At 44.8% G+C, this 24,803-nt stretch overlaps 1 protein-coding gene and 1 pseudogene across 6 annotated transcripts in view; both read right to left on the bottom strand.

Annotated features, from left to right (window-relative positions):
• Positions 1 to 714: 714 nt before the first annotated feature.
• LOC105740133 lies at positions 715 to 2,784 on the bottom strand (annotated as a pseudogene). Its single transcript, XR_004031327.1, has one exon. The product of XR_004031327.1 is annotated as a pollen-specific leucine-rich repeat extensin-like protein 3 (transcript).
• HGSNAT (heparan-alpha-glucosaminide N-acetyltransferase) overlaps positions 715 to 24,803 on the bottom strand; it is a 61,464-nt gene continuing 37,375 nt past the window's right edge. For 3 of the 5 annotated variants that reach the window (XM_030817215.1, XM_030817219.1, XM_030817218.1), the window contains 9 exons: positions 23,677 to 23,837; positions 22,265 to 22,380; positions 12,941 to 13,062; positions 12,128 to 12,254; positions 10,747 to 10,833; positions 6,491 to 6,568; positions 5,779 to 5,849; positions 5,569 to 5,681; positions 715 to 4,137 (listed from right to left, as the gene is read on the bottom strand). In XM_030817215.1, the coding sequence (XP_030673075.1) occupies positions 3,956 to 4,137; positions 5,569 to 5,681; positions 5,779 to 5,849; positions 6,491 to 6,568; positions 10,747 to 10,833; positions 12,128 to 12,254; positions 12,941 to 13,062; positions 22,265 to 22,380; positions 23,677 to 23,837 (1,057 nt within the window). In that variant the 3' untranslated portion in view covers positions 715 to 3,955. Of the gene's footprint in view, positions 4,138 to 5,568; positions 5,682 to 5,778; positions 5,850 to 6,490; positions 6,569 to 6,985; positions 7,073 to 10,746; positions 10,834 to 12,127; positions 12,255 to 12,940; positions 13,063 to 22,264; positions 22,381 to 23,676; positions 23,838 to 24,803 lie in introns of all 5 variants that reach the window. The other 2 variants (XM_030817220.1, XM_030817217.1) reach the window with 2 other exon arrangements.

Here is a 24,803-nt window from a genome sequence, read left to right as displayed (position 1 = left end):
GCCTCCAGAGTAGCTGGGATTACAGGTGCCTGCCACCGTGCCTGACTTTTTGTATTTTTTGGTAAAGAAGCGGTTTCACCATGTTGGCCAGGCTGGTCTCGAACTTCTGACCTCAAGTGATCCACCCACCTTGGGCCAAAGTGCAGGAATTACAGGCATAAGCCACCATGCCTGGCCAAGCATTTCCATTCACTTTGAATTTGGAAATGCATGTAGCTTGAAGAACAATTTTAAAATGAATGCTCAACAGAAACCTATTACTAAAAGAAAAATGCTGGCTTACTACATTCTAGTGAAAACTGATAGATTACACAAATACGTAACTGGTAAGTTTTCCCACTTAATTTCAAAGCTTACCAAGAAGTGTGATAAAGACTTTAAAAGCTGGAATTATGCCAGAAGCTTCATTATTAATAGGGTCATGGCTTATATGGTGTATTGCTTAGCACTTTTAAAACTCTATCCCTAATTTTGTTTTGCTTTCTTTCTTTAGAGACAGTCTTGCTCTGTCACCTAGGCTGGAATGCAGTTGTGCAATCATAGCTCACTGCAGCCTCGAACTCCTAAGCTGATGGGATCCTCCCACCTTAGCCTCTCGAGTGCCTGGGCCTATAGGCACACGCCACTGCACCCAGTTACTCCTAGTCTTCTTACAATCCATACAAAGATCTGTTTGTGAAAGGCAGTTAGATATGCTGAGAAATTTACTCAAAGTCCATTTGTCTCCCCCACTTATTTGGAAAACAGAATTACATTAAAAGGAAAAAGTAACAGCATGTTGAAATTTCACTTAAGTCGATACCCTTTGATACAAACTGGGTTATTATGCATTTATAAAAGATGCCCCTTGTTGGCCACGGAAAAGATACATTTTATGACCTACAGCGGCAGTATACTCTCTTTATTATAAGTAGGAATTAGGAATATAAATGCAAAAAAAAAATTTAAAAAGTCACATTTTCTCTCCCCATTCTACAGAATTTTTTTGCTCCATTACTCAGGAGCTCGCACCTCCCTGCCTCCCTGTGAGATGCCATGCACCTGTTGCAGCTGTCAGAGGTTGTTGCCCCATGACCATTCCCCTGCTCTACCCCTTACCCCAACACACTCCCTCTTCCCTTCCCAAAGGAATCCAGTCTTGTGCTGGGGGTCGCCTTCCTCCACACAGCCACGGGCTCGGACAGTTCCCTGTCCCTGCTGGTCTTGGGACAAGCGAGGCGCTTCTAGCGGATGGGACAGGAGGGGAGGCTGCTGAGAGGCTTCTGGGAAGCAGTTCCTGTTGAAAGGGATTATGGCACACCCTTCATAGGAGGAGAGGGGATGCCTTGTGTCGAGCATCTGGGCCACCAGCAGCTGCCTCCACTAGCTAACTGTAAGCTCAGGCTGGGTCTGGCCTCCCGCAGGACTTAGAGAAGCTCCCCTGTAGCCCAACTGACTCCGGAGTTCCTTCCTTACAGCTCAAGACACCCAAGTTGATGTAACCCACAGTTTGAGAAATGCTTCTAGAAAACTCACCTGGAGAGGCCCAGCTCAGCTTTCCCTGCTGAACTTTGGGATGACACAGCTGGGACCATCCACAGTGATTCGCTGCAAGAAAAGGGTGGCAGGAGGAGGAATGACGACTGTCCCCACACAGCCCCATGAACATTTCATGGGCACCCCGGACACATGCTCATCTTACCAGCACTTAAATATTTATTTTAAAAATCCACATCGCTTTGCTTTAAAAATGTTTATTTAGCGCCTGCAATGTACAAGGCACCTGTGTTTGGCACCATGAGGAATACAGAAACCAACAAGGCATGATTCTTGCCTTAGGAAGCTCACAGTCTAGCGTGGGAAATTAGAAATTGCACATGCACACAGGTAACTGTCACACCAGGCAGGAAGCACTAAATGCTGTGAGATTGATACCAACATTATAAGAACCCAGAGGAAGAAAACACTATTTGGGGATGAGGATAAGAGATTAGAGAAGGTCCCTTAGAAGTAGGGGGTTTAAACATGACAGATCAAATGTAGACAGGAAAAAATTCAAGAGGAAAATGTAATCGGGGAAGGCTCTAATTGAAACCAGAAGCAGGAGATACTTCTGTGATGTGATGGAGGCAGGAGAAGCCCCACTGGGCTGGATTCAGAGGGGAGGGGACGCAAGAGGATGGGGAGGGGGAGGAGGGAGGGGGGAGTGGAGTGGGAGGGGAGGCTGGAAAGATGCGTGGGGATCAAGACGGGAAGGTGAGTATGTGTGCCAGACAATGGTGTTTCCATGTCAATGGAGGTTTCTGAAAGAGAGGTGATCTGGCTGGAGAAAGCTTAATCTGGTGGCAATGGACAGGTGGCTTTAACAAGGGGGGAACGAGGGAAGGAGGCCAGTTTGAAAATGATAACAAGGGTCCAGACTCAGTGATGCAGCAGTGACCATGACAACAGAGCAGCTGCAGGTGGAAGATGGAGACAGAACTGGGGAGATCTGGTGGAGGTGAGGCAGGTGGAAAGATGAAACCTACAGACGCATGATCCATTCACAAAGCCAGGGAAACCTAAAGAGAAAACACTTAGAATTTGAGGAAAGGAGGGTAGGGCTGGGCCTGAGACATGGGCTGGCCTCCAGGTGGAGGGGTCCAGCAGGCAGGTACAAGCCGGATGAGAGTTCAGGGCAGAGGGCAGAGCCGGAAACAGACCAAAAGCTGCCATGGAGTGGCGAGGGTGGAAGCAGCGGCACAGGCCGAGGGCCGTCTCACCGGGGAAAGGTGGGTACAGCACAACCCTGTGGCCACGTTTTCCTCACACAGGAAATTCCCACAGAACACTCAGGAGGGCGACAATGCCTCCCGTGAACAACGCCGTGTGTCTCTGTTTGTCCTTTGTCCCCGATTTCACACCTAAGAAACAATGTCTTCAGCTGTGTGATGACAAGTAGGAAAGCTGCCTCCATTGTGGAGGGTCATCTTGAAAAAACTTACTCCAGTGAGAGTTTTTAAAAGTTTTCATTATTATTTATTTTGAAGAGTTTTCTGTAATGAAACTATTTCTTCTGAATATTTTAGAAAAGCTTTCGATGTCTGTCACCTCACCATGTCTAAGAGGTGGAAGGAACTGAGAGTCATCTTCCTGCTCATTTCACAAGTGAGGAAGCCAAGGCCCAGGTGGGCCAAGGGTCTTGGCCAGCATCACCCAGCAGGGATGGCTCAGCTGGACCCACGGGCAAAGACAGTACCTGCCCTCCCTACAGCCACTCCCCTGGGCGGCGGCTGCCATCCAGATGCACAGAGAGACGGGGAGGAAGGAAGATAATGGACAGACAGACAGAGACATAGGCAAGAGGGGATGGGAATAACACATAGATATTTTAACTTTTCGAGAGAGGAAAAGGAAAAAATGACTTGTGATAGACATTTTCTGGACCCACCAAAGCCTTGCATATCTGAAAAGAAAATTACTTTGGCTTTCTGGAAACATTAAACTGCATTTAATCAAAAAAATAGACTAAAGTATAACACATCACATCCAGTAAGCTTCATAGCAGCCGCAGGAGGAGTGACAGCATTTCGTGTTGGTGTGTGCGTACACGTGGACAAGAAGTTTGCAGGGAAACAAGGTCAGCAAGAACCAGACCTCAGATTGTTTCACCCACCACAGAAGAAAAACACCCACGGCAATTCCCTTGTGGAAAGTTAAAGCTTATCTCCTTGGAATGAAGTTCCAAATACATCCATTTCCACAGAAGATGGAGGAAAAAAGACAATTACATTTCAAATCTGTAAGTCACAAATAGGCAGAGTTCTGGCGAGCCGTGTCACAGTTAACCAGTTTGAGGACATCAGTGTCTTCCCCCAGAGTCTGTAAACACGCAGTCAGTCGATTTCCTAATGAATGCTTCCCTTTAACAAAGGCTGCTTCAGTCCTCCCTGCAGGCCTACTAGAGTATTCCAGCAGCACATCTCAGTGGGAGCCATCAGATTTTCCAAAAAATCTTCTTTCTATAGAGGATGTAGGCAATGAGCACCCAGAGGGCAGTGGCGACGATGTTCTGAGTCAGGTGCTCCTTGTGGGACTGGTTGTCCTTCAGCTTCCACTGAAAGGGGAAGTAGTTCTCAAACACCTCGTGGCCGACGTATACCAGAATGGAATTCATTCCTTAAGGAGACAGACATACAGAAGATCATGTTTCTCACAGATGAGTCACATCTGACCGTCTATTTAATTCTTGAAACCAGTTCAATGAAAAAACAGAAAGTGTGCACTTCCATTGTTGGCTACTGCCAAAAATAAGTAATGCATATCTTAGGTATTTAAATATAAACCATATCAAAAATTATTGAAAGGCCTGGTGTAGTGGCTCACGCCTATAATCCCAGCACTTTGGGAGGCCAAAGCGTGTGGATCGCTTAAGGCCAGGAGTTCGAGAACAGCCTAGCCAACATGATGAAACCCCGTCTCTACTAAAAATACAAAATTAGCCGGGCGTAGTGGGGTGTGCCTGTAATCCCAGCTTCTTGGGAGGCTGAGGCACAAGAATCACTTGAACCTGGGAGGCGGAGGTTGCAGTGAGCCAAAATTACACCACTGCGCTCCAGCCAGGGCAACAGAGCAAGACTGTGTCTCAAAAAAACAAAAAAGGTATTAGATAATATTCATTTTGTAACAGTGCAATTCTTGAATACTAAATCTGAAAGGAAAGCTAAAATTATTATTAATAACTTATATTTTCTAGGCAGAAAATCTGAGGTCCAAAGAATGTAACTATTCCTCGAATCAAAGGGCTGAAATGAGGCATTGAAATGATCTGATGTGTTTCTAAGTCCTCGGGTGAAATTGCATCTAAATCATTCCATTTATCCCTTGATATCGCCTCTTGATATTTCTTCTAATGCACAATCTCTACGGTAGTGGATTTATATTAAGAAAGCAAGCATAGCCCCATTATTAAGAACCAGAGGCCAGGCGCGGTGGCTCACACCTGTAATCCCAGCACTTTGGGAGGCCAAGGCGGGTGGATCACGAGGTCGGGAGATCGAGACCATCCTAGCTAACACTGAGAAACCCCGTCTCTACTAAAAATACAAAAAATTAGCTGGGCGTGGTGGCGGGCACCTGTAGTCCCAGCTACTCTGGAGGCTGAGGCAGGAGAATGGCATGAACCTGGGAAGCGGAGCTTGCAGTGAGCTGAGATCACGCCACTGCACTACAGCCTGGGCGACAGAGCGAGACTCCATCTCAAAAAAAAAACAAAAAAAGAACCAGAAACTGGATAATGTGCCCTGAATCATTTCTGCTCCTCCACAATTTGGTATAGCCTGAAGAAACAGGTGGAGTCACAAACTGTCATACAATGACTCCACAACCTACACGGTGAAAATGGGGTGAACTGCTCTGGAGCAGGCCAGTGACATCTGGTGTCACCTGGGACAATGTGGGCCCTGTTGCTTCCTCCCTCAGCCTGGCTTTTGCACACCTGCCACTAGGGCAGTGGCTCAAGACCCCAGCACCAAGGATGCTCCAGAGGTCCCTGGGCCTGCCCCCCCCCAGTCACCATCCCAGCTCTGTTTGGGGTTGGAGGTGACTTACCTGGATAAAAGAATGGGGTTCCTGTCCACAGCCCCTTCACATCCACAACCGGGTACAGGACCAGCAGGATGAAGAAGGCAAAAGAACTGAGCGTGGTGACATACGAAAGGGACCTGGGAGGGGTGGAGGAGATGTTTCAGTGCTCGTACGGAACGAATACAATTTCAACATGAACAACCATCCATAAAATCATGCTTTTTCCATACATACCAGAGATTTTTGTTTACTGGAATAAAGCCTTCATTTTCAGAAACCTTCGTCAGAGCAACAGAAATGAGCCCCTGTAATGGGGAAGAGAAGGATGTTAACATTTTATATTATTATCTCAGAAAACACTTGGTTTCAACACCAATGTATATTAGTTATTTAATCATGTAGAGAGGGCTGAAACTTGTGCCTTATATTTTTCTCTTTTAAATGGAAACATATTTTTTAAATGTATGAACTGAAAAATATTCTCCCAAAATCTCTTCACCATTCTACTGAGTTGAAGAGGGTAAGCTTACTGATTAAATGACAGTGACTCTGGAGAGGAGGCATGGCTGCGGTCAGGATGAAATGCACAGTCAACCTTGCAACTCTCTTTCCCATATAATCTGGAAGTTGATGTCTGCAACCTGGTCTGATTTGCCCAGTCTCTCTGATACGCCTCCCCACACAGAGCCCATACCTCACATTTCTTCAAGCATTCGTGGCTGTCTGATGGCAAACACTGTCTTATTGATAAAGACATTTTCCTAAGGAAATAAATCTGTGCATTTAGGTGGAAAGATTTGTTCCTCTCTGTTATTCAAGTGAAGAAAATGGTACCTGCTGCCATGTGGTGACAATGGCTAGCTCAGTGTTGCTAAATATTTTATTCCTTTTAAATATCTATACATGTGAAGGAAAGGAATTTCAGCGAGGAACGCTGCTTACTTACAAGAATACAACACCAAGCAGTGAATCGAATCAGGATGTCTTTGGTCCGAGCCTTGTAATACAATAGTATTTTTCCTGCCTGGAGGAGATAACACAGTGTGACCAAAAGAATCGCCAAAGGGATATTTTTATTTCATATTAATCCACTGTCTTAACTACCCAACAAAGAGATTCACTTGCTGGGCATGCTACTAGGTGCTGGGATTACAGGGAGGAGGGAAACATCACCCCTGCCTTTGACTAGTGGAGGCTGACAGACGAGCATGGGACCAGAGATGAACGCCCTCTCTGGGGAGGAGGAGGAGCCACAGAGGTGAGGCCAGAGCACCAGAGGGTCCCAGCAGGAAGAGGCTCCTGAGCAGAATGGGGCAGCAGGCACAGAGCTTGGGAGAAGCGTGAGAGCCACACCACATCTCCAGTGCTGCAGGGAACGCAGAAGCCCCGGGTGTGGGGAAAGGAGGAGAAGGGGCGCCTGGGAAGCCTCCGTGGCTCTTACTTCCAGGCAGGGCCCAAAGAGAATTCCCCCCAAAGGTGACAAGGGTTCCCTCAGACAGGCCTGTTTGGTGACCCAGTCTGGGCAGCACTAGGAAGAGGGACCGGGACAGGGTGGAACCAGAGGCAGGGTGGGGGAGGCAGGGAAACATTTAAAAACAGTGAAATATGGACTTCGCATACAATCCCTCTGAAATTAGAAATTTATTTTTGAAAACATCAAAGGATAAGAAGCTTTAAAAATAATTTATAGTAATAGCTAATATTAATCAACGTTTTTATGTGCCAGTTCTTAGAACTTTACATGAATTAACTTATTCAATCCTTGCAACACCTTTCTGAAGTAGGTGCTGTTGAAGCACAGAGGGGGTCAGCCACACGCCCAAGGTCACCCAGCTGGGAAGTGGCAGAGCTGGACACAAACCCAGGGAGCATGGCTCCAGGTCTGCACTCCTAGCCTCCCCACTGGACTGACCGCTCCAGTGATCTACCCAGAATGTGTATGTAGGGATTACATGAATATATGGAATATATGGAAAAGCACAATATCAACTAGAAAGTGCTACAGAGATAAAGGCCGTATTTATAAATACAAAATTATTTCATCACCAAAATGTACAGCTGATCCTTGAACAACACAGGTTTGAACTGCGCAGGTCCACTTATATGCGGATTCTCCTCTGCCTCTGTTACCCCTGAGACAGCAAGACCGACCCCTCCTCCTCCTCCACCCCCTCCTCCTCCTCTTCCTCCACCCCCTCCTCCTCCTCTTCCTCCTCCTCATCCACACCCTCCTCCTCCTCATCCACACCCTCACCTTCTTCCTCCTCCTACTCCCTCCTCCTCCTCCAGCCCCTCCTCCTCTTCCTCCACCCCCCGTCCTCCTCCACACCCTCCTTCTCTTCTTCCTCCTCCTCCATACCCTCCTCCTCCTCTTCCTCCACCCCCTCCTCCTCCTCATCCACACCCTCATCCTCCTCCTCCTCCTCTACTCCCTCCTCCTCCTCCTCTTCTTCCTCCTCCTCCTCCTCTACTCATTCCTCCTCCTCCTCCTCCTCTTCTTCCTCCTCCTCCTCCTCCTACTCAACATGAAGATGATGAAGATGCAGATCTTCATGATGATCCACTCCCACTTAATGAATAGGACTAGATTTTCTCTTCCTTATGGCTTTCTTAATAACATTTTCTTTTCTTGAGCTTACTTTATTGTAAAAACACAGTTTATAATATTTATATAAAATATGTGTGAATCAACTGTTGATGTTATTGGTAAGGCTTTGGGTCAACAGCAGGCTATTAGTGTTTTAAGTTTTGGAGGAGTCAAAAGTCCTCTGTAGATTTTCCACTGCATAGGGGGACAGTGTCCCCATGCCCCAAGGTATTCCAGGGTCACCTGTGTATGCTTCAGATCTGCACTACCCAACAGCGGAACCACTAGCCACAAGTGACCATCTAAATTTAAAATTATATTAAGTAAAATTTAAAATTCAGTTCCTCAGTCACACTCACCACATCTCAAATGCTCAACAGCGACCCTGGCTAGGGACTGTCCCACTAGATAGCATGGAGAAGAAAATTTATTTTTTTGGCTTCTGAAAAACAGGAATTTATTTCTCACAGTTCTGAAGGTTGGGAAGTCCAAGATCAAGGCACCAGTAGATTCAGTATCTGGTGAAGGCCTGTTTTCAGATAGATGGCGACTTCTTGTTCTGTCCTCACATGGTAGAAGAGGCAAGGCAGGTCTCTGGGGCTTCTCTTTTATAAGGGCAATAATCCCATTCACGGGGCCCCACTATCATGACCTAATCACCTCCCAAATACTGTCACCTTGTGGGGGGCAAGATTTCAGCATATGAATTTGGGGGGGAAACAGGCATTCACACCGTGGCATCCCCTAACAACATTGTCCCTACTGGGCAAAACACAAACACACACATCCACAACACTTTCAACAGAGTTGGTTAGTTCCATAAACAAAGAAGTGATCTCATCATCTTTTCAGAATATTTCATTTGTTCTAATATTCAAAAGTATAAAGGCAAAATATGATCAAGATGACTTTTCTGTTCAACCACCTCTACCTTGTCCCAATTTTATGACACTTTCCCTAACAGGGCCATGTTGTTACACTCGAAAGGGGACTCAGCCCTCCATCGAGGCAAGGTAGGCATCGCTTCTTTTTCACCTTTTGAGGCGTCTTCTCAGTCACAGTGTTCCTTCCTTCTCTGAGAAACACATCCTCTCCTCCCACCAGGGCCCTATATAATTCTGCCTCTGGCCAAAACTGATTGAACTAGGTTGTGAACACCTGACCCAAGCTGAGCAAAGTGGATTCTATTTCCTAGAAATTTAGAAATCATTCATTCTTCCATTCAACAAATATTGATTGAACCCTGACTTTAAATTAGGCATTGTTCTAGGAGCTGCGGCTATAGTGGATACATTTTGTCCTGAGACCCCATTGCATCATTCTGGGTTCAGTTAGACATCTGTGCTTCTTTATGCATTCCTGGAGAAGAAATATTTTTATCACCACAGAAATTCTGCCGGCAATGCTTTCCAAAAGTCTTTTCCCCTCTGGTTAGCTCCCCTCAAACAGTAGTTTCAAACACCAACAAGGAGAACTTTGGGGACTGAAATCTAGACACTGCTCAGAACTTTAACAAAAGGCAGGTGAGATAAATCAAGAATAACCTGTATTGACTTTAGTATAAATTTTCATGCTCTGAAGCCATGACAGTGCACTGTGGTTTGAATGTCTGCCCCTCCAAATTTCCTACGTTGAAACCTAATCACCAAGGTGACAGTATGAGAAGGTATGGCCTTGGGAGGTGACTGCATCGTGAGGGCTCCACCCTCATGAATGGCCTTAGAAAAGGGCTTGAGGCAGTAAGTCCTGTCTCTGCCCTTTCACCAGCTGGTGGGGACACCGTGTGAGGACATGGCATTTGTCCCCCATGAAGGACATGCCCCAATCAAGTTGCCACCTTGGAAGGAGAGACCAGACCCTCACCAGACAAATGAACCTGCAGTGTTACTGTTCTTTATGAATTACCCAGTCTCGGGTATTTTGTTAGGTCAGGACACACAGACTAATATGAGTGTACATGAAAGAAGTGTGACAAATGACACAGTGACTTCCCAATGTTACCAACACCCACACACTCTGCACGCTCCCTCAGGAAAACCTTTTTTTCTTTTTTGAGACAGGGTCTCACTCTGTTGCCCAGGCAGGAGTGCAGTGGTGCAATCAAGGCTCACTGAAGCCTTAACCTCCTTGGTTCAAGCCATACTCCTACCTCAGCTCCCAAGTAGCTGGGACTACAGGTGTGTGCCATCATGCCTGGCTAATGTTTTTAATTTCTTGTAGAGACAGGGTCTCACTATGTTACCCAGGCTGGTCTCAAAGCCCCGGACTCAAGCAATCCTCCTGCCTTGGCTTCCCAAAATGATGGAGTTATAGGCATGGGCCACTGCATGGGTTTCCCTTGGCAAGGGAAACCTTTTATCCAGAAACTACCGTGCTAAGATAAGCCATATAAATAAGAACTTTTTTGAGAATATAAGAATTATATCTAATTACTTGAATGTGCTGAATTTCAGTAACTTTTGGTTCTGCACAATCTGTCAAAGATAACAGAATATATTAGACCCACAGCACAGGAGAGAATATGCTTCCAATTATTTTAATGAAATGGTTTTTAAATGAGTGAATCAAATACCATAAATTGTCAGAAAAAGTAACCTAATGAAATGAACAAATACCTGAACTCCTAAAAAGGCCATCACAATGGAGTTGATGGTGCCCAGGATGCCCTCAGGGTCATAGGCCACCTCGGTGTGGTAAAGCACCTTAACAAACAGAAGCAGAAGGCAGCACTCACTCACTGACCCGAAAACACACACAAACAGCTCCTAGACCAAATACAAACCTGAATACACTCCAGTATGCCATGGTTTTCTGTTTTTGCTGCAGAAATTCATTGCCAACTTATAGGGATAACAGGCAGAATGCTTCTGGCTAAGAAAGTGTGCAGTGTGGACACTCAGCAGGGAACAGAGACGCCCAGGGACAAGCCACAGTCCAGCAGCCACTGTGATTGCAGCGGGGGCAGCAAACAGCACTGGCCCCACGCCTTGTGACATGACACCTCCCTGACCAGCTTCAAATGCAATGCACAGTACCTTCCTAATTTCCAGATTTATTCTTTTGGTCAACCCTACTGTAGTATCAACAGCTTCCTATCTTCTTTTAAGGCAAATAACATTTTTAAATATGTTTCTTTTTTTATTATAAAATAAATGTTACTGCAGAAATTATAGAAATCTGGAAATGAACAGTGTAATAGGTGCTGTCACGCACCCCCAGAGCCCTCCAACCCTTTCAGCACAGAAGCCTTCATTCCTCCAGCTGCTGGAAGTATTCATGACCACAGCTCTCAGACAGGTGCCTCTTCTGGATCTGCCCTTGACTAAAGAGAGCTGCCTCTCCACGGATCAGCCCTTTGCAGGGGGCCTTCCGCACCATCCAGGGGTAGGAAGGGCCCAATCCTTTGCCTCAATTCATAACAACTCTGCAGCACCACCCCGGTGCCCCCGAGATTGGCTGGGGCCTTTGTTGGGGCTACAGTGCAGGTCAACTTCTCCCTCTGCGCAGTCCTGCCTCCTTCATTCCCCGACAAGGACTGCCTGATCAGCTTCCTGCATGTGACCCTGTCTCAGGGTCTGCTGCCAGGAAATCTGACCTGAGACGTACAGAAAAGCACTGTGCTATGATCATTTACACCATGCATTCTCACTTGTTGTTTTTTTTTTCCTTACAGAGACAGGGTCTCACTATTGCACAGGCTGGTCTTGGATTCCTGGGCTCAAGCAATCCTCTCACCTCAGCCTCCCGAGTAGCTGGGAATGCAGGTGTAAGCCACTGTGCCCAGCTCCACATTCTCACTTTAAAATCCAAAATAATGTTTACACACTGCCATACAGTGATCCCTAAAGTCATTAAGTTAGCTGACTTTTCAAATAAGCATCAGTTCTCAGTGTGTTTTCTTAAATGGGCATGGTTTAAAGTTTGCTGGCTCTTTCTACTTTCCTTCACTTCTGAAAGCCTGAGTTCCAGTTCTAAGCGAACTCGAGTCTCACTCACAGCAGAAGATGGGTGCTGGTAAAGGTGATCGTCTCCCAGCAGCAGGCGGTCGATGTAGCCCGCAGCTCCTCCAGTGCAATTTGGATACTTGCCAAAATCTCCAATGCCCCCAGGACCAAGATAACCACTAGGAAGGCGAAAAGCATATGTAAATGACAAGACCTCAGAAGGGCAAACAGAGGGACAAGGGGCACGCTGGCTCACGCCTATAATCCCAGCACTTTGGGAGGCCGAGGCGGGCAGATCACCTGAGGTCAGGAATTTGAGACCAGCCTGGCCAACATGGTGAAACCCTGTCTCTATTAAAATACAAAAATTAGCCAGGCATGGTGGTGTGCACCTGTAATCCCAGCTCCTCGGGAGGCTAATGCAGGAGAATAAACCTGGGAGGCAGAGGTTGCAGTGAGCCAAGTTCATGCCACTGCACTCCAGCCTGGGCGACAGAGCAAGATTCCATCTCCAAAAATAAAAATAAAAAACACATGGTTTATATTGGCTGTGTATGCAGCCCAATTCAGAAATCCCCAAACATGAGCCAGCTAAAATGTCCTTCTGGCTCATGCACGCTCACTGACAAACTGCTCCCACACTATGAAGGTGGGAGGCCCGATTTCTATTCAAGCTGACCCTCACACCACCCACAGGGAAATCACTCTGGACACGTGCCAATCTCCTCTCCCCATGCAAAGCAGGCCTCAAAGGAGAAGGAAGAGGGAAAGAGAATTCCTCTGACTAGAGACTTGTGAAAGCCCAGAACCTCTGACTGGGCAGAACAGGACATGCGCAAGGGATGACCCCCAGGGGTTCGCTTACATAGGGCACCCAGGGACTGGCAGGAGGAATGTCAGGCCCAGCCACAGGCCTTCCAGCACCAGGATGAGCAGCCACTGGGGCCAGCTGGACGTGATGTCTCGAAGAGAAAGGCAGCTCCTCTCCTGAGTGGGGACAGAAAAATAAAACACGCGTGAACTAAATGCAAATAGAAGGGAACTAAGCACATGTCTTTAGGAAATTCCCGGTGACTTTTTTCTTGGCCTTTTTGGCAGTAATACAAAAACTTACTGACTACGTTTTAGGTTCTCCAGATGTTCCCTCTCCATGAAATCTCACAGTAAAACACCCATTCAAAAGAAATCAACAGAAAATTATATTCCTATACCCAAGAGAACTGAAAACATATGTTCACACAAAAACTTGTACACATACACACAGGAGCAATGTTCACAACAGCAAAAAAGGGGATACAAGTCAAATGTTCACCGACTAATAAATGGGTGAGCAAAATGTGGTGTATCCCTACAGCGGAATCTAATTCAGCAATTTTGGAAGGAAGTGCTGACATATGCAACATGGATGAACCTCAAAAAATAAGCTAAGTGGAAGCAGCCAGACACAAAAGGCCACATGTTATATGACTTCATGTATAGGGACTGTCTAGAGCAGGTACATGTGTAGAGACAGCAAGTAGGCTGGGGTTGCCTGGGGCTGGGGGAGTTGTGATGTGGGGAGTGACTGGCGGTGAGTGCAGAGTTCTTCATGGGGTAAGGAAAACCTTCCAGAATTACAGACTGGTGACAGCTGCGCAACTCTGAATAGAGCAAATATCATCAAATTGTACACTTTCAACATGGGAGTTTTATGGTATGTAAATTGTACATCAATATACACCTGTGATTTAAAATTTAAAAATAAAATATTTAAGTAAAATAACGAAATTCAAACTTTTGGATCTGTGTGGTTGAAGGAAGAAAGTGTGCAGCCCACCTATTCTTAGTGTCCCACTGAACCCCTGACCCTATGGTGATGGCCCAGGATGCACCTCCACAGAGCCTCGGGTCCCACAGAAGGGCTGAAAATGGCAGCTTTGATATCCATGGCTAACCAAGCTCCGTGCCCACTCAAGCACGTCTCGCCTCTCCTTCACCTTAAGGAAATCCACAGCCAGAGGACACATTAATGACAAGGGCAGAGGGGGAAAGAGTAACAATGACTAAAACACCCCCCAAACTAGATAACTAACATTGTAGGAAGCACCCAGAGAATGTGGGATTCAGTGATGAACTTGCTAGTTAGGTATCTTGAAAGAAGCTAGAAGACAACACAGCTTTATTAACTGATTGTTGAATAGGACCCCAAATGGAAGATTTTAAACATTTCCGTCAGAATTTTTGTCACTGATGGTAGGTGGTGGAAAGAAGTAACTGTCACCTGAGTGAACTCCACCTAGCAATTTATAGTAAGAGAGGAAGTAATCACAAATGAGATGGGACTCAGACATGCTTCTGATAAAGAAGCAATGCAAATAGCCAAGCACAATACCATCACTCTCCCATGCCCTACCTGGGGATTATCCTCAAAATTGAACTTTACAGCATTTGAATAGATACCAAAATGTTACATGAATTTTACACATATATATGTTACGCTACAAGGAAATTGAAAAAATCGCAATAATGCCCCAAGAGACTGAACCAGCAAACTGGATGCTGGTGGTATTATTTAATACCAAAAAGAATGGGGCCAGGCAGCCAGGCGCAGTGGCTCACGCCTGTACTCCCAGCACTTTGGGAGGCCGAGGCAGGCAGATCACGAGGTCAGGAGATCGAGACCATCCTGACTAACACAGTGAAACTCCATCTCTACTAAAAAATACAAAAAATTAGCTGGGCATGGAGGAGGTTCCAAGATGGCCGAATACGAACAGCTCCAGTATACAGCTCCCAGTGTGAGCGACGCAGAAGACAGATGATTTCTGCATTCCAACTGAGGTACCAGGTTCATCTCACTGGGGCTTGTCGGACAGTGGGTACAGCCCACGGAGCAGGGTGGGGCATCGCCTCACCCCAGGAAGCACAAGGGGTCACAGAATTCCCTTTCCTAGCCAAGGGAAGCTGTGACAGATGGTACCTGGAAAATCGGGACACTCCTACCCTAATACTGTGCTTTTCCAATGGTCTTAGCAAACGGCACACCAGGAGATTATATCACACACCTGGCTTGGAGGGTCCCACGCCCACAGAGCCTTACTCATTGCTAGCACAGCAGTCTGAGATCAAACTGCAAGGTGGCAGCGAGGCTGGGGGAGGGGCATCCGCCATTGCTGAGGCTTGAGTAGGCAAACAAAGCAGGTGGGGAGCTTGAACTGAGTGGAGCCCACCACAGTTCAAGAAGGCCTGCCTGCCTCTGTAGACGCCACCTCTGGGGGCAGGGCATAGCTGAACAAAAGGCAGCAGAAACTTCTGCAGACTTAAACATCCCTGTCTGACAGCTTTGAAGAGAGTAGTGGTTCTCCCAGCACAGAGTTTGAGATCTGAGAATGGACAGACTGCCTCCTCAAGTGGGTCCCTGACCCCTGAGTAGCCTAACGGGGAGAGACCTCCCAGTAGGGGCCGACTGACACCCCATACAGCTGGGTGCTCCTCTAAGACAAAGCTTCCAGGGGAAGGATCTGGCAGCAACATTTGCCATTCTGCAGCCTCCACTGGTGATACCCAGGTAAACAGGCTCTGGAGTGGACCTCCAGCAAACTCCAACAGACCTGCAGCTGAGGGTCCTGACTGTTAGAAGGAAAACTAACAAACAAAAAGGACATCCACACCAAAATGCCATCTGTACGTCACCATCATCAAAGACCAAAGGTAGATAAAACCACAAAGATGGGGAGAAAACAGAGCAGAAAAGCTGAAAATTCTAAAAATCAGAGCACCTCTTCTCCTCCAAAGGAACGCAGCACCTCGCCAGCAATGGAACAAACCTGGTTGGAGAATGACTTTGATGAGTTGACAGAAGAAGGCTTCAGACGAATGGTAATAACAAACTTCTCCAAGCTAAAGGAGGATGTTCGAACCCATCGCAAAGAAGCTAAAAACCTTGAGAAAAGATTAGACAAATGGGTAACTAGAATAAACAGTGTAGAGAAGACCTTAAATGACCTGTTGGAGCTGAAAACTGTGGCACAAGAAATACGTGACGCATGCACAAGCTTCAGTAGCCAATTCGATCAAGTGGAAGAAAGGGTGTCAGTGATTGAAGATCAAATGAATGAAATGAAGCGAGAAAAGAAGTTTGGAGAAAAAAGAGTAAAAAGAAATGAACAAAGCCTCCAAGAAATATGGGACTATATGAAAAGATCAAATCTGTGTCTGATTGGTGTACCTGAAAGTGACAGGGAGAACAGAACCAAGTTGGAAAAAACTCTTCAGGATATTATCTAGGAGAACTTCCGCAACCTAGCAAGGCAGGCCAACATTCAAATTCAGGAAATACAGAGAACGCCACGAAGATACTCCTCAAGAAGAGCAACTCCAGGACACATAATTATCAGATTCACCAAAGTTGAAATGAAGGAAAAAATGTTAAGGGCAGCCAGAGAGAAAGGTCAGGTTACCCATAAAGGGAAGCCCATCAGACTAACAGCTGATCCCTCAGCAGAAACTCTACAAGCCAGAAGAGAGTGGGGGCCAATATTCAACATTCTTAGAGAAAAGAATTTTCCACCCAGAATTTCATATCCAGCCAAACTAAGTTTCATAAGTGAAGGAGAAATAAAATACTTTACAGACAAGCAAATGCTGAGAGATTTTGTCACCACCAGGCCTGCCCTAAAAGAGCTCCTGAAGGAAGCACTAAACATGGAAAGGAACAACCAGTACCAGCCACTGCAAAAACATGCCAAATTGCAAAGACCATCAATGCTAGGAAGAAACTGCATCAACTAAAGTGCAAAATAACCAGCTAACGTCATAATGAGAGGATCAAATTCACACATAATGATATTAACCTTAAATGTAAATGGGCTAAACGCTCCAATTAAAAGACACAGACTGGCAAATTGGATAAAGACTCAAGACCCATCAGTGTGCTGTATTCAGGAGACCCATCTCACGTGCAAAGACACACATAGGCTCAAAATAAAGGGATGGAGGAAGATCTACCAGGCAAATGAAAAACAAAAAAAGGCAGGGATTGCAATCCTAGTCTCTGATAAAACAGACTTTGAACCAACAAAGATCAAAAGAGACAAAGAATGCCATTACATAATGGTAAAGGGATCAATTCAACAAGAAGAACTAACTATCCTAAATATATATGCACCCAATACAGGAGCACCCAGATTCATAAAGCAAGTCCTTAGAGACCTACAAAGAGACTCAGACTCCCACACAATAATAATGGGAGACTTTAACACCCCACTGTCAACATTAGATCAATGAGACAGAAAGTTAACGAGGAATTGAACTCAGCTCTGCACCAAGCAGATCTAATAGATACCTACAGAACTCTCCACCCCAAATCAACAGAATATACATTCTTCTCAGCACCACATCGCACTTATTCCAAACTTGACCACAGAGTTAGGAAGTAAAGCACTCCTCAGCAAATGTAAAAGAACAGAAATTACAACAAACTGTCTCTCAGACCACAGTGCAATCAAATTAGAACTCAGGATTAAGAAACTCTCTCAAAACTGCTCAACTGCATGGAAACTGAACAACCCGCTCCTGAATGACTACTGGGTACACAACAGAATGAAGGCAGAAATAAAGATGTTCTTTGAAATCAATGAGAACAAAGACACAACATACCAGAATCTCTGGGACACATTTAAAGCAGTGTGTAGAGGGAAATTTATAGCACTAAATGTCCACAAGAGAAAGCAGGAAAGATCTAAAATTGACACCCTAACATCACCATTAAAAGAACTAGAGAAGCAAGAGCAAACACATTCAAAAGCTAGCAGAAGGCAAGAAATAACTAAGATCAGAGCAGAACTGAAGGAAATAGAGACACAAAAAACCCTTCAAAAAAATCAATGAATCCAGGAGCTGGTTTTTGAAAAGATCAACAAAATTGATAAACTGCTAGCAAGACTAATAAAGAAGAAAAGGGAGAAGAATCAAATAGACGCAATAAAAAATGATAAAGGTGATATCACCACCGATTCCACAGAAATACAAACTACAATCAGAGAATACTATAAACACTTCTACTCAAATAAACTAGACAATCTAGAAGAAATGGATAAATTCCTGGACACATACACCCTCCCAAGACTAAACCAGAAAGAAGTTGAATCCCTGAATAGAACAATAACAGGTCTGAAATTGAGGCAATAATCAATAGCTTACCAACAAAAAAACTCCAGGACCAGATGGATTCACAACCGAATTCTACCAGAGATACAAAGAGGAGCTGGTACCATTCCTTCTGAAACTATTCCAATCAATAGAAAAAGAGGGAATCCTCCCTAACTCATTTTATGAGGCCAGCATCATCCTGATACCAAAGCCTGGCACAGACACAATAAGAAAAGACAATTTTAGATCAATATCCTTGATGAACATTGATGCAAAGATCCTCAACAAAATACTGGCAAACCGAATCCAGCAGCACATCAAAAAGCTTATCCACCACGATCAAGTCGGCTTCATTCTGGGATGCAAGGCTGGTTCAACATATGCAAATCAATAAAGGTAATCCATCATATAAACAGAACCAAAAACAAAAACCACATGATTATCTCAATAGATGCAGAAAAGGCCTTTGAAAAAATTCAACAGCCCTTCATGCTAAAAACTCTGAATAAACTAGGTATTGATGGGACCTACCTCAAAATAATAAGAGCTACTTATGACAAACCCACAGCCAATATCATACTGAATGGGCAAAAACTGGAAGCATTCCCTTTGAAAACTGGCACAAGACAGGGATGCCCTCTCTCACCACTCCTATTCAACATAGTGTTGGAAGTTCTGGCCAGGGCAATCAGGCAGGAGAAAGAAATAAAGGGTATTCAATTAGGAAAAGCGGAAGTCAAATTGTCCCTGTTTGCAGATGACATGATTGTATATCTAGAAAACCCCATCATCTCAGCCCAAAATTTCCTTAAGCTGATAAGCAACTTCAGCAAAGTCTCAGGATACAAAATCAATGTGCAAAAATCACAAGCATTCCTATACACCAATAACAGACAAACAGCCAAATCATGAGTGAACTCCCATTCACAACTGCTTCAAAGAGAATAAAATACCTAGGAATCCAGCTTACAAGGGATGTGAAGGACCTCCTCAAGGAGAACTACAAACCACTGCTCAATGAAATAAAAGAGGGCACAAACAAATGGAAAAACATTCCATGCTTATGGATAGAAAGAATCAATATCATGAAAATGGCCATACTGCCCAAGGTAATTTATAGATTCAATGCCATCCCCATCAAGCTACCAATGACTTTCTTCACAGAATTGGAAAAAACTACTTTAAAGTTCATATGGAACCAAAAAAGAGCCCGCATTGCCAAGACAATCCTAAGCCACAAGAACAAAGCTGGAGGCATCACGCCACCTAGCTTCAAACTATACTACAAGGCTACAGTAACCAAAACAGCATGGTACTGGTACTAAAACGGAGATATAGACCAATGGAACAGAACGGAGCCCTCAGAAATAATACCACACATCTACAACCATCTGATCTTTGACAAACCTGACAAAAACAAGAAATGGGGAAAGGATTCCTTATTTAATAAATGGTGCTGGGAAAACTGGCTAGCCATATGTAGAAAGCTGAAACTGGATCCCTTCCTTACACCTTATACAAAAATTAATTCAAGATGGATTAAAGACTTAAATGTTAGACCTAAAACCATAAAAACCCTAGAAGAAAACTTAGGCAATACCATTCAGGACATAGGCATGGGCAAGGACTTCATGACTAAAACACCAAAAGCAATAGCAACAAAAGCCAAAATTGACAAATGGGATCTAATTAAACTAAAGAGCTTCTGCACAGCAAAAGAAACTACCATCAGAGTGAACAGGCAACCTACAGATTGGGAGGAAATTTTTACAACCTACCCATCTGACAAAGGGCAAATATCCAGAATCTACAAAGAACTTAAACAAATTTACAAGAAGAAATCAAACAACCCCATCAAAAAGTGGGCGAAGGATATGAACAGACACTTCTCAAAAGAAGACGTTTATGCAGCCAACAGATACATGAAAAATGCTCATCATCACTGGCCATCAGAGAAATGCAAATCAAAACCACAATGAGATACCATCTCACATCAGTTAGAATGGTGATCATTAAAAAGTCAGGAAACAACAGGTGCTGGAGAGGATGTGGAGAAATAGGAACACTTTTACACTGTTGGTGGGACTGTAAACTAATTCAATCATTGTGGAAGTCGGTGTGGCCATTCCTCAGGGATCTAGAACTAGAAATACCGTTTGACCCAGCCATCCCATTACTGGGTATATACCCAAAGGATTATAAATCATGCTGCTATAAAGACACATGCACACGTATGTTTACTGCGGCACTATTCACAATAGCAAAGACTTGGAACCAACCCAAATGCCCTTCAATGATAGACTGGATTAAGAAAATGTGGCACATATACACCATGGAATACTATGCAGCCATAAAAAAGGATGAGTTCATGTCCTTTGTAGGGACATGGATGAAGCTGGAAACCATCATTCTGAGCAAACTATCACAAGGACAGAAAACCAAATACTACATGTTCTCACTCATAGGTGGGAATTGAACGATGAGAACACTTGGACACAGGGTGGGGAACATCACACCCCGGGGCCTGTTGTGGGGCAGGGGGAAGGAGGAGGTATAGCATTAGGAGATATACGTAATGTAAATGACGAGTTAACGGGTGCAGCAAACCAACATGGCACATGTATACCTATGTAACAAACCTGCACGCTGTGCACATATACCCTAGAACTTAAAAGTATAATTAAAAAAATATATTAGCTGGGAGTGGTGGTGGGCGCCTGTAGTCCCAGCTACTCGGGAGGCTGAGACAGGAGAACGGCATGAACCCAGGAGGCAGAGCTTGCAGTGAGCCCAGATCGTGCCACTGCACTCCAGCCTGGGGGACAGAGCGAGACTCCCTCTCAAAAAAAAAAAAAAAAATGAGGCCAGGCATGGTGACTCACACCTGTAGTCCTAGCATTTTGGGAGGCTGAGGCGGGTAAATCACTTGAGCCCAGGAGTTCAAGACCAGCCTGGGCAACATGGTGAAACCTTGTCTCTATGATAAATACAATCATTAACTGGGCATGGTAGTGCATGCCTATAGTCCCAGCTCCTCAGGAGGATGAGGCAGGAGAATCACTTGAGCCTGGAAGGTTAAGGCAACAGTGAGTTGAGATCGTGCCCCTGCACTCCAGCCTGGGTAACGGAGTGAGACCCTGTCTCCAAGAAGTAAATAAAACAGAATGCATTTGAAACTAACAGAGAGGATTGTGCATGTTCCTGACACAAAGAAATGATAATAACTGTTTGAGGTGATGAATATGCTAATTAACCTGATTTGATCATTACACACTGTATGATACACAGGTATCAAAATATTACTCTCAGCCTCATCAATTATTACATATCAACTAAAAATAAGAGGAAAAAAGAATGCATGTGATCACTGTCTGCTGACAAATTTGTTAAGAGGATAGATCTCATGTCGTGTATTTTACAATAAAAAAATTGACATAAAGATTAAAAATAACTAATGAAAGTGAAAATCAGAATGTATTTGATTAGCAGATCTACAGTATTCCATGCAGAAATTTTAGAAGTTCTAAAAACCATATCCCCCTTTGTTCTCCTTTTTTTTAAAAAACACTGTTTTGGCTGGGCATGGTGGCTCACACCTGTAATACCAGCAATTTATGAGGCCGAGGCAGGAAGATCACCTGAATCCAAGAGTTTGAAACCAGCCTGGGCAACATAGTGAGACCTTGTCTCTACAAAAAAATAAAGAAAATTAGCCAGGCATGGTGGTGCACTCCTGTAGTCCCAGCTAATTAGGAGACTGAGGAGGGAGGATCGCTTGAGCCTGGGACGTTGAGGCTTCAGTGAGCCAAGATCACACCACTGCACCCCAGCCTGGGCAACACAGCAAGACCCTGTATCAACAACAACAAGAACACAGTTTCTGGCCAGGCATGGTGGCTCACACCTGTAATCCCCGTGCTTTGGGTGGCCAAGGCAGGAGGATCACTTGAAGCCAGGAGTGAGAGACCAGTCTGGACAACATAGTGAGACTGTATCACTACACAGTACATTTATTTTTAATTTAAAAAAAGTTTTTCTTAATTAAAACATGGTTTCTCACCGAGGCACAATGTTCAGGCACAGGTTTAGCAAAGAGGAGCTCCAACACAGCAACCACAAAGTATGTCACTCCCAAGCGCTGCAGCACACCAGGAATGCGCACCTTGTCCCAAGACACTGCAAAAGACACAAGTTAGGTCAAGTGTTAGCCAGGACTTCTCAACTCATCCCAGGACAACATTATTTGTTTCCTAAAGGGGAAGACATACCTATATTGCATCTAAGTAAGTCTTTTTTTAAGCTCTTGGACATGGAAATATATATGGTCAAGAGACATGGGCTCAGCCCAGCTTCCAAAAACAGGCCAATCCCTCTTAATACAAGGAGGGTCAGTCAGGGACATGGCTCAAACTCAAAACAGGAAGCTGGCCAGGTGAGAGACTGGGATAAGAACCAAAGCATCTTACTCAGGTGTGGGGATAAAGCCAGGCCTGCGCCTGACCCTGGCTCTTTCCTATTAGGAATTTGCAATCAAGCCGAACATCCACCAGGACCTTGCAGGCTCTCCCTGCCCTATCCACTACCCAGCTGTATCACCACAAGAACGCCACTGACTCACCCTCCCTGCCCTATCCACTACCCAGCTGTATCACCACAAGAACGCCACTGACTCACCCTCCCTGCCCTAGCTGCTACCCGACCGTATGACCGGAAGAACAGACCTGACAACAAACCCTAAAATGAATCCTACTGGAAGCAGTGGCTCCCTTTTTGGAGATCCACCAAGTCCACATTCATATGAAACACCATCTGGAAGTGACCTCCACCTCTTGCTAGTGCCTATTAAAGTACATATTGCCTGAGGGCTCCATTTGGCCATGGTCTAGATGTTTGTGTCCTCTTCTGCTAATGACAGTTGCAAGGCCCTTGAGGACAGTGACTAGTGCCCTCCTGACTCTGATACTCGTTCAAAGCAGAAGGCTCACAAGCCTTCCCTCAGCTCTGCTGTCCCTGCACACCACTAAACTAATGACAAAGATATTACTCCTTCCAGAAACCCAGCTGCCATACAAGTGCCGGCGAAGGTGGATTCGTGAACTGCCGCACGCTACTGAAAGCTGATGAAATCACATTAGCAGGGGGCAAAGTTGGAGACCAAGGCGGCCTGGTCTGGTCCTTGCTGTGCCTCTCACTACACTCAGATAATCCAGAGAAAACCTTCAATGGCTCTTGGCCTCAGACTTTTCCTTTGTACAAGAGAAGGGTTTGAGTAGTCTCAGAGGCTCCTCCTAGGTCTAAAATTCAAAAATAATAATAATAATGCTCACAGTTAGACAACCATTGGATATACTTTCCTAATGATTACCCTATCTGCAGGCACCTGAGATGGAGGAATTGCATTTCTCTCAAATTACAACATATAGTTTCCATATTTCAACCTGAATATATATAACAGAGGGAAAAAGTACTTACATGGGCCAAGGCAATAATTGGGATTCACAATGATAATTCCTATGCAGATTAACAGGAAACTCCTCCATGCAATCTTCCCCAGCAATCTGAATTTGGAACATCCCCGTTGCAGTATAGAAGCCATTGATAGAAAAATGGAAGATCCCATAATAAATACGAACCTAAAAAGAATCCAGTTATTAACAGGTGGCCATTTCCAATTTTGTTGTCTATATATCAGTAACATTTTATAATATGCTATAAAAGAGAAGCAACCATAATTTGTTTAAAGTAGCCAATTACTGAAATAATACTGAGCTAACAGTAGAGGAAGAGAGCTCAGAATATAGCCCCATGGGGATGGAAGGTTTTTGATAGTGCACCTTCAAGTCCTGTCTTAGGAGAAAATTTCTTTAATATTAAATGGAATTTCCAAGGACAACCCTCCCATTTCGTTATCAAAAAGAAATGACGATTCGATGCCACAATAATGTCTTCAAATAACTAGACATTCACTAGCACACACTCAAAGCCCTTGAAAAACAGACATTTCAATCATTTCTATACACCCTTCTACGCCTGAAAGAAAAATGAAAGCTTACTTTTTCTCTCTCCATCTAGTCTGAGTCATACACGTTTCCTTTCTTTTCTTTGACCATACTAAATTATCTTTTTTTTTTTTTTTTTCTGAGACATAGTCTCGCTCTGTTGCCCAGACTGGAGTGCAATGGCACGATCTCGGCTCACTGCAAGCTCCACCTCCTGGGTTCATGCCATTCTCCCGCCTCAGCCTCCCGAGTAGCTGGGACTACAGGCGCCCGCCACCACGCCCGGCTAATTTTTTTTTTGTATTTTTAGTAGAGATGGGGTTTCACCGTGTTAGCCAGGATGGTCTCGATCTCCTGACCTCGTGATCCGCCCACCTCGGCCTCCCAAAGTGCTGGGATTACAGGCATGAGCCATCACGCCCGGCCCTAAATTATCTCTTTAAAAAAAAAAAAAAAGTTAGAATACTGATTTTTCTAATTACTTGGCAAGGGATCACAGAGATGAAAGTTTGCTCTTGCTGCATTCCTTGGTGTCTCTGGGAAAAACTGAAAGCCTTTCCTCCAAGATCTGGAACATGACAAGGATGCCTACTTTTCACC

The sequence above is a fragment of the Nomascus leucogenys genome, chromosome 8, assembly GCF_006542625.1.
Source record: "Nomascus leucogenys isolate Asia chromosome 8, Asia_NLE_v1, whole genome shotgun sequence".
Classification (NCBI taxonomy): Eukaryota; Metazoa; Chordata; class Mammalia; order Primates; family Hylobatidae; genus Nomascus; species Nomascus leucogenys.
Note: the sequence above shows the minus strand (reverse complement) of the source record. Positions and strands in the feature narration are given on the sequence as shown.